The 12052-nt window shown below is 32.7% G+C and overlaps 1 protein-coding gene across 1 annotated transcript in view; it reads left to right on the top strand.

The window, feature by feature from the left end:
- rsh (Rap GTPase activating protein radish) overlaps positions 1–12052 on the top strand; it is an 86655-nt gene that overhangs the window by 64609 nt on the left and 9994 nt on the right. The window contains 5 exon segments of the mRNA XM_017901112.1: positions 4831–5263; positions 7686–8082; positions 9361–9595; positions 10682–10853; positions 10984–11223. Coding sequence (XP_017756601.1) covers positions 4831–5263; positions 7686–8082; positions 9361–9595; positions 10682–10853; positions 10984–11223 — 1477 coding nt within the window.

The raw sequence follows: 12052 nt of genomic DNA, 5'->3' as shown, positions 1-12052 counted from the left end.
TTGTTTTCCTGGAAAATAGAAATACCACCAATGAGATACAAATGTGACTGTAATTATTCTTTATTTCCCAATTATTTCATATATCCATCCAATGTTTTAAAATTTTCTCTGTATAGAATCTTTCAGAAACTATTTGGATACACGTAAAAATCGAGGGACCATTAATTATAAATATTTCAGTTATAATTATTATTATTATCAATATAATTATTATCACTGCTGTTATTATTATTACTATTATTTATTAAGAATTTCGTTTAATATTTATTCACTTCATATAAATATATTAATAAGAGAGAAATTAAAAATATCGTTTTCCTGGAAAATAGAAATACCACCAATGAAATATAAATATGACCGTAATTATTTTTTAATTCTCAATTATTTTATATATCCATTCAACGTTTTAAAATTTTCTCTGTATAGAATATTGCAGAAACTAATTTGATACGTGTAAAAATCGAGGGAGCATTAATATCAGATCATAAATATTTCAGAATATTTCCGCGAAATTCCGAGAACTTCAATTTCAATTTACAACGAAATTTCGCTGCACGTGAATTAAAAATTAAATTATTACATTGAAATATCGTATTTTCCCGGGGGAATACATTTTGGAATAATAATTACGCGTTATTTACGTGCTCCAATGACGCAATGATAATTTCATACGGTGGAATACAAATGAAAAATAAAATAGAACGCGACAGGGATGGAAAATCTGTCGCAAAGCTGTCATTCGTACCGAAACGAAATAAAAGGGAAACTATATTCATCTGGCAGAGTTACGAACAACTTGATATTCCGTGCATTTGCAATTTACAGACTAGCGTATATACTTGGCAAATTTATTCCCGTATGTATAATCGAATCTTTTATTTAATTCGATAAGTTGCAACAAAATGACGTGGCGCTGTTCGCGCATGGAATTAATAAAGTTTACGCAAACTCATGCAAATTCGATGTTAAAAGAATTTTTTGGTCGTGGTGACGGAAATTATTCGCAACAATTCGACGAGAAACAATTCGAGCAAATATGTTTTTACAGAAATTTTGTCGACAGCCAACAAACGTTTTACTGGCATTCTCTGAAATCGATAAAATTGATGTTTGAAACGCGTGTGCGTGTGAAGGGGGCACAGGTGAATCTGTGAAGATTTATTAGAAATAAAAATTCAATGAAATATGGAAAATATCGAATTTTTCTTTCGCGCTGTTCAGATTATGAACGAGAATGAAGTATATGTTACGCGAATTGCTCGCTGTCTTATGGGAAATTTCGTGATAATTTATCATTTTTAATTGTCATATTGGAAAATTTTTATTTGCGAAATATTTAATAAATTATATATCACGAGGAACATAATATTTTGCGAAGTAAATTTTATTTTTACATATATTTATGAATATATGCGAATTATTTAAAGCTTGTCGAAGTAAAATATATTTCATGCGAATAATATGATAATTTATCAAAGATTTAACCATGCATATGACAGAAGGTTTTTATACTTATTTTGCATATATTTATAAATACACGCAGAATATTTATATAAGGCATACTTTACAGTGCCTCGAAATAAAATATATTTTATGCGAATAGTACAATATTTTATAAAATATTTAACGTAGTATAAAGATATAAGAATATTTTTACAAATTTATAAATATATCACGTAAAATTTCAGGTTTCTGCCAAAAACCTCCATAATGGCTACCAAAATTTTCCTACAAAGTATAATAATTTAAAAAAATTCGAAGTTCAAACTCATATACTAATTCTTTTGTTATCATACATAATACATTACTATTAATTTTAATATTATTATTACACATATTTATATAATATTTATATAAGGCATACTTTACAGTGTTTCGAAATAAAATATATTTTATGCGAATAGTACAATATTTTATAAAATATATTGCAAATATTACGTAAAATTTCAGACTCCTACTATAATCACCCACCATCTGTAAACTCCTATAATGGCTGTTAAAATTTTTCTACCAAGTACAATAATTTTAAAAAATTCGAAATTTAAACTCATCAATCAATTTTTCTATTATTATACATAATGCATTACTATTAATTTTCCTATTATTATACATAATACAATCCAATTCATCCCTTAAATATCCTATCACAAAAATCAGATTTTAACCACCGCTACATTTATAATTTCCACGGAGAAACTAAAATTCCAAAAATAGTGATGCATATACAAGCACAGCCATAGCACTGTAATAACATACAAAGCAAAAATTAATTTACGAAACACAGAAATCTTCCCAGGATCGAAATAAAATATATTTCAAGCGAATAGTACAATATTTTATAAAATATTTAATAAAGTATAAAGACATAAGAATATTTATACAAATTTATAAATACATCACGTAAAATTTCAAATTTCTGCCATAACCATCGACTATTTATAAACTCCCATAATAGCTGTCAATATTTTCCTATCAAGTACAATAATTTTAAAAAATTCGAAATTTAAACTCACCTATTAATTTTCCTATTATTATACATAATACATTACTATTAATTTTCCAATTATTATACAAACTGCATGCAAAGCAAAAATTAATTTACAAGACACCGCAAGCATCCCAGAACCACCATCGCTCCAAGAATCTGCGAAACTGGAGCACCATCCAGCTCACATCGACCACCGAACCTGCGAATTTCTACGACCCCTCGATCCTCACGGAAAATCGGGATTAGAAGCAGAAGACAGCCAGGTGGTGCCGGGGCCGATTCACTTTAAGATTGAATACCAGCTCTGTATGTAAATAGTTTGGTGTTCTACCTTACAGTGAATCGACCACGGTATGGTCTACGCGCCTTGTCCAGGCGAGGAGGAAAAATAGGGGATGAAGATAGAAGCAGGAGGAAGAAGGGTGGATCGATGAACGAAAAAGCGGGCCGTTGCGAAGGGGAGAGCGCGTTATCGGCGATACGTGCCTAAGTGGACGGATAGCCTGCGTTGCACGTCGAAGGAGAAATCCCAGGAACAGGCCAGACCCCGTATAGCGATGGATCCCACCCCTAGGGGGGTTGGATCGGATTGCTTCCTTAATGATTTCTCGACCTCGGCTTCCTCGCGATTTCCACGCGACTCGAAGGTTAGGTTCCAGGTGGATCCGTGATTGTTGCGAGACAAATGTTCTCCTTCGATTATTATAACAATTACAGCGAGCAGCAAAACTGAATCTATGCTACATTGATATTTGAACCGCGATAACTTTGGAAGGAAAAATCGTACGGTAATATTTTTAGGGTCGTTGTAAAGAGCAGAGTCTGTAGTTTCGCATGCCATGATTTAATTTTTACTTGGATGATTTTATAGTGGAAAATATAGATAGTTCTTCATTTTGGGGAAGTTCAAAAATTTTTGTAAGGGTCCCAATTAGTATGAAGTGAACCACTGAAATGGCCATTTTGAAGAAAATTCGTGAAAATTAATAGACGATTTTTTATTTTCGAATAATCACATTTTTGGTTTGTGAAAAATTTCTTGAAAGAATAATAAAATATAATATTGTGATATTAATAATAAAAATTGTAGGGTGTAGGGTTTGTTAAAGTTTTTAAGGCTTTTATGGTGGATGATCGAACGTAAAGGGAATTGTTTGGGAAAGAAAAAGAATGGATTGGAAGAGGAAAATTGTTTGTTGAAATCTTTTAGTCTTCGTGGCGAATGAAAGAAAATTGGAAAAATTAAATATAATATTGGAATGGCGAAAAATTCGAGATGATCTGAGAAGAGTGGAAGATTTGTTGAAATTTTCGAGGTTTATATGGTACAGTTGTTTCAAAAAGAAAAGATATAGATAAATTAAAAATAATATTGGAGACATAGAATGGGGAAAAATTCGAGATGCTCTGAAATAAATGTACAATAAATATGCTTCATTGCAAAAGAGTAAGAGATTTGTTCAAATTTAAAAAATTATATTAAATAAGAATCATGTCAATAAGAATATACCATATAATTATACCAAAAAATTATTACATTTTTCCAGATAAACGAATAAATTATATTAACACCTAATTACACAATATATTATATTAATCATATTGAAAAATTATTTCACAATTTCCAAGAAATCAATTACTCATGTTTATAATTAACTAATTTGTCACTCGCATTGAAAATCTAAATTAAACAAAATGCCAATTGCAACACTTCCCTTAACACTTTAATGGCTGCTTGCACAACATGTGCGTGATGATGCCGCCGATTAATAATTAATAATCATCACACAAAGGAAAAATATTAGCCCTTTGCACTCAAGAGGCGTCTCTCAGTCGCCATTTAATCAGATTCTAAAGATGGATGTTACTTAATATATCAAATTTACAATTACCCAACAATGCGTGAAATATCGAAGCAAAATAATTTTACGTCTTAATTTGCATACGATTTCTTATTTGTCGCTTTAAAAATATCGTCGACTTTATGGCAGTAGGTCTTCGAATTACTATATTCCTCTAACGAAAAATCCGCCGAGTGCAATGTGCTAAATTGTTATTGTTTTCTGTTTTATATGTATATTCGCACATATACGTGAATTTCATTTATTTCGTGAATTTTAAATAGAGTTTCCTTAAATTAATTCTTCAAAAATATTGCCTTCAAAAATATTTGAATATAATACATATTCAAAAATATGTACTGACACTGTTTGACTGTGTAAACGTGCGGTCATTAAAGTGTTAATCCTCACAGAAACTGCAATATCCTAGCATCAATGATAGCTAGTTATTCTACAACATTTAAAACGTCAATAATAACTAGCAATGAAATTTTTCCATAGACGAGTTCTGCAACGAGTTCCCTCACAACCTGGTGCCAACACCTGGCTACTGGATCGAGTGTTCCAGACAACAGATCACCTCTGACACGATCTGGGACGAGAGCGAGAGCGGAGAGGCTACAGACAACGAGCTAGCAGAGGTTCCACAGGAAACGGAAACCGACGAGCTGCCCAGGAAGAAGACCACGATCGAGGAGCACTGGGAGAAGAACCAAGGCTTCGAGCTGACATCCGTGGAGCAGGAGACCTACGAGAAGTACTTCTACAAGAATGATCATTGGAATTATTTCACCAATGACGAAGACCTCGGACCTGTCATACTCAGCATCAAGCAGGAGAACTTGAACAGTCGGGATCAGTTCAGAATCCTCGTCAGAGCGATCAGTTATACCGCGCATGGACTCATCCCTGCCAGCTCTGTGTTCGCTGACAGGTATTTAGGCGTTTCATCTTTGCCTTTGAACATAGTTCTGACGATTTTCGGATTGGTCTACGTGTCTCGGGTCTGAGAATCGCGTAGTATTAGTATTAGGGTTTAGATTGCGTCTAATAATTAGAAATGGCTGAGGAATATGTAGGAATGTTGTGTAGGCAACGGAATAAGTGATGTAAATATAAAAATTATTTATATAGGGAAATATTTTGATTGGCAAATATACGGAATAGAGGATATTGTTAATTCCGATATATTTTATATACGAGCTAAAGAGAGTTAAGAGCAAAAATACAAACTAAAAGATTAGCCTAATTACGCAATTTACACTCGCACGTCAACTCTTCGACTGTCCTAGGACAGTCCTTGCACCCTCATTTAACCAGTTAGCTGTGGCGCCCCCTTTTGAGAGCGCGCACCTATATGTGTCGCGAAAATCGAGCGATGACGAGTATACTCGTCGATCACAGAGTAAGTGTCGCTGTTAAAATATTGGATCAAAAAGATGAGTTTATTTTATAAAATTGACAATTTTATTACTAATATTTACTTATTTGGTTAACATCTATTCTCTTATTGGTTAGTTTTTATGGATATCTATGAATTTTAGCGACCGTCAAAAAATAGCTAGGTAACTTCGGGCCCGCAGCCAGCAATGGGCCCAGCGCCTGGTCAGCGTCACGCATTTGTGCCGTGGCGAACCATCCCTGAAGGAACCCTATCATAAATCAGCTTTCCGACTTTTGCTTTTGCCCCTTTTACGCTGACATCTAAAAAACGTTATCATCGCGCATAAATAAATTCGTTATGCGAACTGATAAGCTGTTTCAGCCGGTGCATACAGGGACGCACGAGTTCATCTCAAATTATTCATATTTTTTATTTGTTTGTTTTATTCCGGCCGGGCCTCAAAATATTCGAAACATCTTGAAATTTGAGAATATGTTTTATTTTTCACAAAAATTACAATTTAAATAGCCAATGATCGCTACTTTTTACGCATGACGAGTATACTTTATTGACGAAGTATTTGCAATATTTGGTTCTTTGTAAAATTCCAATAAAAAATTCGCAGACGTGGAATATTAATTAAATGCTTTTTCGAAACGTGGATTTCAACTTCGAATTCATCGAAATCTGTTGACCAGCCCAGTTGCGAAAGTAATTACAAATGACACACAAATGGCGGCAGTTTCGAAAGTTCAATAACGTTAATTAAACAGGGAACAAGTAGCGCGAGTCAAGCATTTCGCGTACCATATACACGTGCCTGGTAGCACAGTTTAGAGACTAAACAGTGTACGTAACCAATGATAATATCTTAACTCTCAATGGGGACTTGGCTACCATTTAATTAGGTTGAACATGGCGATAGAATTGAAGGGAATATAATTCTACGTTTCGAATCGTGATAAACCGAATTCTGGCTTTAAACGAATTTTTATTATTCGCAAAAATAATTCGAGTATATATATATTATTTCGTAAAATGATTTATCCATAATAAATTGACAATTATTTTCCTCCCCTGAATATTAATATATTTTTCGCAAAATTTAATTATAATTGAAAATCGTCAATTTTATATTTTCCCATAGACGAATTTAATCTACTGAAATTCTACTAAACCATAACGAAGAAATTAAAAATATACTGCATGTTATTTTCCACGTGTAGTACCTGCTATCAAGTATGCATAATTTTGTTGCATTTACATAATGCACGTTAACTTCGGTCTACCAAGATTTTATGAATTCTACACCATTAGATAAGAGGTTTATATATATCTAGACACACATTTCAGTATTATTATATTATAATATATATATAATATCACAATAACTACTAGCCTCGACGCTACTGACAGCATGCACGTATATACACGTTCAAAAGTTTCTTTCTCGACGTGAAATTATAATTCGCTTCCGGTTGCACGCGCTGTACATTCTACGTGAAAAAGCAAGTCGAAAATGTAGAATGAGATTTTTTCATACGCGGCTTTGTTCTCGGGGAAACTGGCTTTAAATATTCAAGGGTTTGCGTGCATTCTGCTATCACCCTCTCCGACAAACGCCACTAGAAATTATTACCTTTGCTCGCTTTTATCTTCGCAAAATTCCCGAGTTAGTACATTATTTCTCGTCAGTGCTGCTGTTATATTCGCAAAATAACTTCGCGAAAATAGCGAAGCGTGTCAACAAAAATTTAAACTTCGTTACCTCGAAGACGAAGCGTCGTATCAGAAAATCTTTTCCCGTCGTTTCCTTTTCACTTGTTCGCGTAGAATCGACTCCTCTCCTTTCGTGCACCGTCAGTTTCCCGTGACAAAGGGGTTAAACGTTGTATATACGTTGTTATACGCGAATAAAGCATTTTCGAATGCGAAGCAAATAGGTATTAACGAGTTTCTGATTATCTCGCAGGTATAATCGCGAGGACGTGGTACGCAGCTTAGGCACAGAGGTGAACGTAAATCCGCCATTAACGTTAGGCCAATTACCCGACACCGAAGACGAGCTTCTGAAGCTGGATCAGGTGTTCATTAAATCCGAGTTGAAAGTTGGCGTGCTGTACGTTCAGGAGGACCAACGTACAGAGGAGGAGATACTGGACAACCACGAGAATTCGCCATTGTTCGACGAGTTCCTTCAGATTCTGGGCGACAAGATTCGTCTGAAGGGTTTCGATAAGTACAAGGGTGGATTGGACACGATTCACGACCTTACCGGGTTGAATTCCGTGTATACTAATTGGCGAGGCATCGAGATCATGTACCACGTGTCCACGTTTCTTCCTAACGAGAAACACGACGTGCAGAGGGTAAAAATATATTTTCTATTGCTTATTGGCGGTTTCGTTGAACCTTTGCTTAAATGAAATTTGCTTCCATTAATTGCAATTCGAGTGTGCAATTTTTTTTTTATTACAAATTATAAGTAAATTCAGTAATTCACTAATTTAGTTTACTCAATTCTAATTAAATTGACTAATTTGTTATAATATTTAATAACAATAAAAATTAACAAACAATATATTTAAAAAATTAGCGAATTTACTAATTTATTATAAAACAAATTTAAGGATTCCTAATGAATTAGTAAATTATTAAAATTTACTAATTTATTGTAAAACAAATTTAAAGATTCCTAATAAATTAGGGAAATTATTTATAATTATATACCTAGAATTATCAGTAAATTTATAATACAACTGTTGCATAATTCATAAAATAAAAGTGGCAAATATACACTAGCCTTCAGAAATTTGGAATCTTGCTTATTGGCGGTTTCGTTGAACCTTTGCTTAAATGAAATGTGCTTCTATTACTTGCAATTCGAGTGTGCAATATTTTTTAATTATATATTATAATATAATATAAATTCGGTAATTCATTAATTTATTATAATATTTAATAGCAAATAGAAATGAGCAAATTGTGCGTTAAAAATATAGTAAATTAGTAAATTTACTAATTTATTGTAATATTTAATAACAATAAAAATTAGCAAACTATATATAAAAAATTAGTAAATTTAGTAATTTATTATAAAACAAATTTAAAGATTCCTAATAAATTAGTAAATTAATGAAGCCTCTATCATAAATCAGTATTATAGTCCAAAAAATTTTCATAAACCACGAATATCAAAAGCGATTCCAAACTTTTGAGGGCTAGTATATATTTGTCATTTTTATTTTATAAATTATGTAACAGCTGTATTATAAATTTACCAACAATTACAGTTATATAATAATATATAAATTTACTAATTTATTATAAAACAAATTTAAAGACTCCTAAGAAATTAGTAAATTCATATATAATTATATAACTATAAGTACCAATAAATTTATAATACAACTATTACTTATTTTATAATTTATAAAATAAAAATGACAAATATACACTAGCCTTCAAAAGATTGAAATCGCTTTTGATACTCGAGGTTTATGAAAATTTTCCAGACTATAATACTGATTTAAAATAAAGACTTTTATTGCTACATATGCCAAAAATTGAATATCAAAACAAGGAGTATCGAGTAATAATAAATTTATCGAAGTAATTCTTATACTGAAAGATTCGTGCTTTTTCAGGTGCAAAAAAAACGACACATCGGTAACGACATAGTGTGCGTGGTGTTTTTGGAAGCAGATAATACTGCGTTTAATCCAGCTTGCATGAAGTCACATTTTCTCTACACGTTCATCCTGGTTCGAGTCAGTCCACGAATAAAGAGGAAGGTTACCAGATACGAAGTGTCCGTTGCCACGAGGGACGAGGTTGGAGCTTACAAGCCCTATCTTTGGGAACAAAATGTCTTTAAAAAGGGTAATTATCGGATAAAGGATAATTACACAAATTTATAAGAGACGTCTACCAATGACTAAAACTATCAAATATAATATATTTAATCTATTTAATCTATTTAATAATAATATAAATTATTGTAACATATTATAATATTAATGGAGGATCGGTTTGGGTGGATTGGCTAAAATAGCGCTGTTTCACTTCTTAATAAAATACAATAAGCTTATACGTAGACTGATGGCTATGAAACAAGAGAGATTCGCTATTGGCACGTTTGACTTTGACTTCTTACTCGCATACTAACACGCTATTAGCAACTTCCTAAAGACTTGGAGACCGTGAAGGACTGTTAAAAGACTGGCGACTTTAGACCGTAGGCCGTGGAGATTAGAGCTGCCCGCGCCCTTACTCCCTTATTTAAAGCATTCATTCTCCCTTTTCCATTTCCAGGCTTTCCTTTCCGATCATGCCCCTTTCCCACGCAACCTCGGTGGGTCAGGTACTTCAATCACTCTGGACGCATCCCTAAACTTTCGCTCGACCCTACCATAAACATCCTTTGCAGTTAATTCGCTTGCACGCGGTCATTTCCATCCTAAACCCAAACACAATTGGCATTCTTTCAGGGCCGTACTTATTCCAATCCCACATTAATATAATATTGTTTATCATAACCTTTTGCTCCAATGTACAAATTTTTAGAATATCATTAGAAAAATATTTTTATTGTTTCGTGTCACTGTAATTACGATATTGAAGTAATATTTAACACTAGAACTACTAACCCAGTGAAAATGACTGGTCCCAGAATTTCCCTTTTTGCAATCACCGAGCACATACTTTAAATACCGAACACTGCTTTAAGAATAAAATTGGTATCAACTGATATTAAGAAAGAACTGTAATCAATATATTCACTCATATTCATCGTACCGCTGAAATTACTATAATCTGTGCACGTTATAGTTAGGTACCCATTAAGTGTTACTCTGAAAAAGCACAAGCTTTATACTGCAACAAATTTATATTAATTCCATATAATTTAAATTTCTCCGATACCGTGGGTGTTAAAAGAGTTTAATTTAACGATTCCTTGATCAACAGGTCCCATGTTTCGCGAGTGGTTACTGACGAAGATCGTGAACGGAGAGAGAGCCAGCTATTCTGCGCCAAAATTCGCTAAGATGCAAGAGAGAACGAGGACGCAGATGCTGGAAGACATCGTGGCTAATCTGACCAACCACGCGGAGACTGGACAAATTCCAAAACCATACAGGTGAAGCGTCGAATATAAAAATCGCGGAAAATTCGATGAAACTGTCAATCACGATGATGAATTTTCTATTTGTTTTAAATTCGCGTTGAAACGATGTGCGAATCGATGAAAATGGGATTTGTTTCTTCAGACGAGGCTCTTGGAGGCCGATTGGCCATATGAGACCATCTTCGCCGCTCTTGGACTCGGTCAGGGATGAATTCGAGGACCTTGATCAACTCGCCAAGGACTTCACCAAAGTATTCTTGAATAATCAGGAAGAGAGCACGTTGAACACGAGTCTGTTCGACGTTTCTTTCTTGGTACACGGTCCACAGAAGCAGAAAGTTAGATTCTTCGGTGTTAGGGCAATCTTGGCTGTCAGAAGCAGGTGATTCATCAGAAGACTGGTTTATGTTTGATTTAAGTGACTTAGAACCAGTTCATGTTAATTTTGAAGAGATATTCGACGAGTAATGGAATATGGATAATTTTCTATGATTTTGGAAAAAGAAACGATATTCCATTCCCTTGTTTTATGCAAGAAAATTATTTTAGTATTTATTTTAATATATTTAATTTATGGGATAGAACTATCCTATTATCTCTATTTTAATTTATTAATTTTATTATCACAATCTGCGATAGAGTATTATTTTAATATTTATTTTTATTAATTTATAATGTTTCAGTATTTTCTATCTGTACTAGAAATTTATTTTACTACGTTTAATTTATGGGATAGAATTATTCTACCATCCCCTTTTATGATTAATTAATTTCCTTATCGCAATTTATAACATAGAATTTTGTAATGTTAATTTTATTATTTGCAATTTATGGAACAAAATTACTTCAATGCATATTTTTATTAATTTACAGTATTTGAGTATTTTTGAGATGTATTTTACTGCATTTAATTTATTGGACAGAACTATCCTACTATCCCTATTTTGATTTATTAATTTTATTATCACAATCTATGACAGAGAATTATTTTAATATTTATTTTTATTAATTTATACTTCAGTATTTTTAATCTGTACAAGAAATTTATTTTACTACGTTTAATTTATGAGATAGAATTATTCTACTATCCCCTTTTATGATTAATTAATTTCTCTATCCCAATCCGTAACATAGAATTTTCTACTATTAATTTTATTATTTTCAATGTACAGAACAGAATTAATTCAATGGATATATTTACTAATTTACAA

This window comes from Eufriesea mexicana, unplaced genomic scaffold (genome assembly GCF_001483705.2).
Source record: "Eufriesea mexicana isolate 0111107269 unplaced genomic scaffold, ASM148370v2 scaffold1477, whole genome shotgun sequence".
In the NCBI taxonomy this organism is placed as follows: domain Eukaryota; kingdom Metazoa; phylum Arthropoda; class Insecta; order Hymenoptera; family Apidae; genus Eufriesea; species Eufriesea mexicana.
This window is presented reverse-complemented; position numbering and strand designations above follow the sequence as displayed.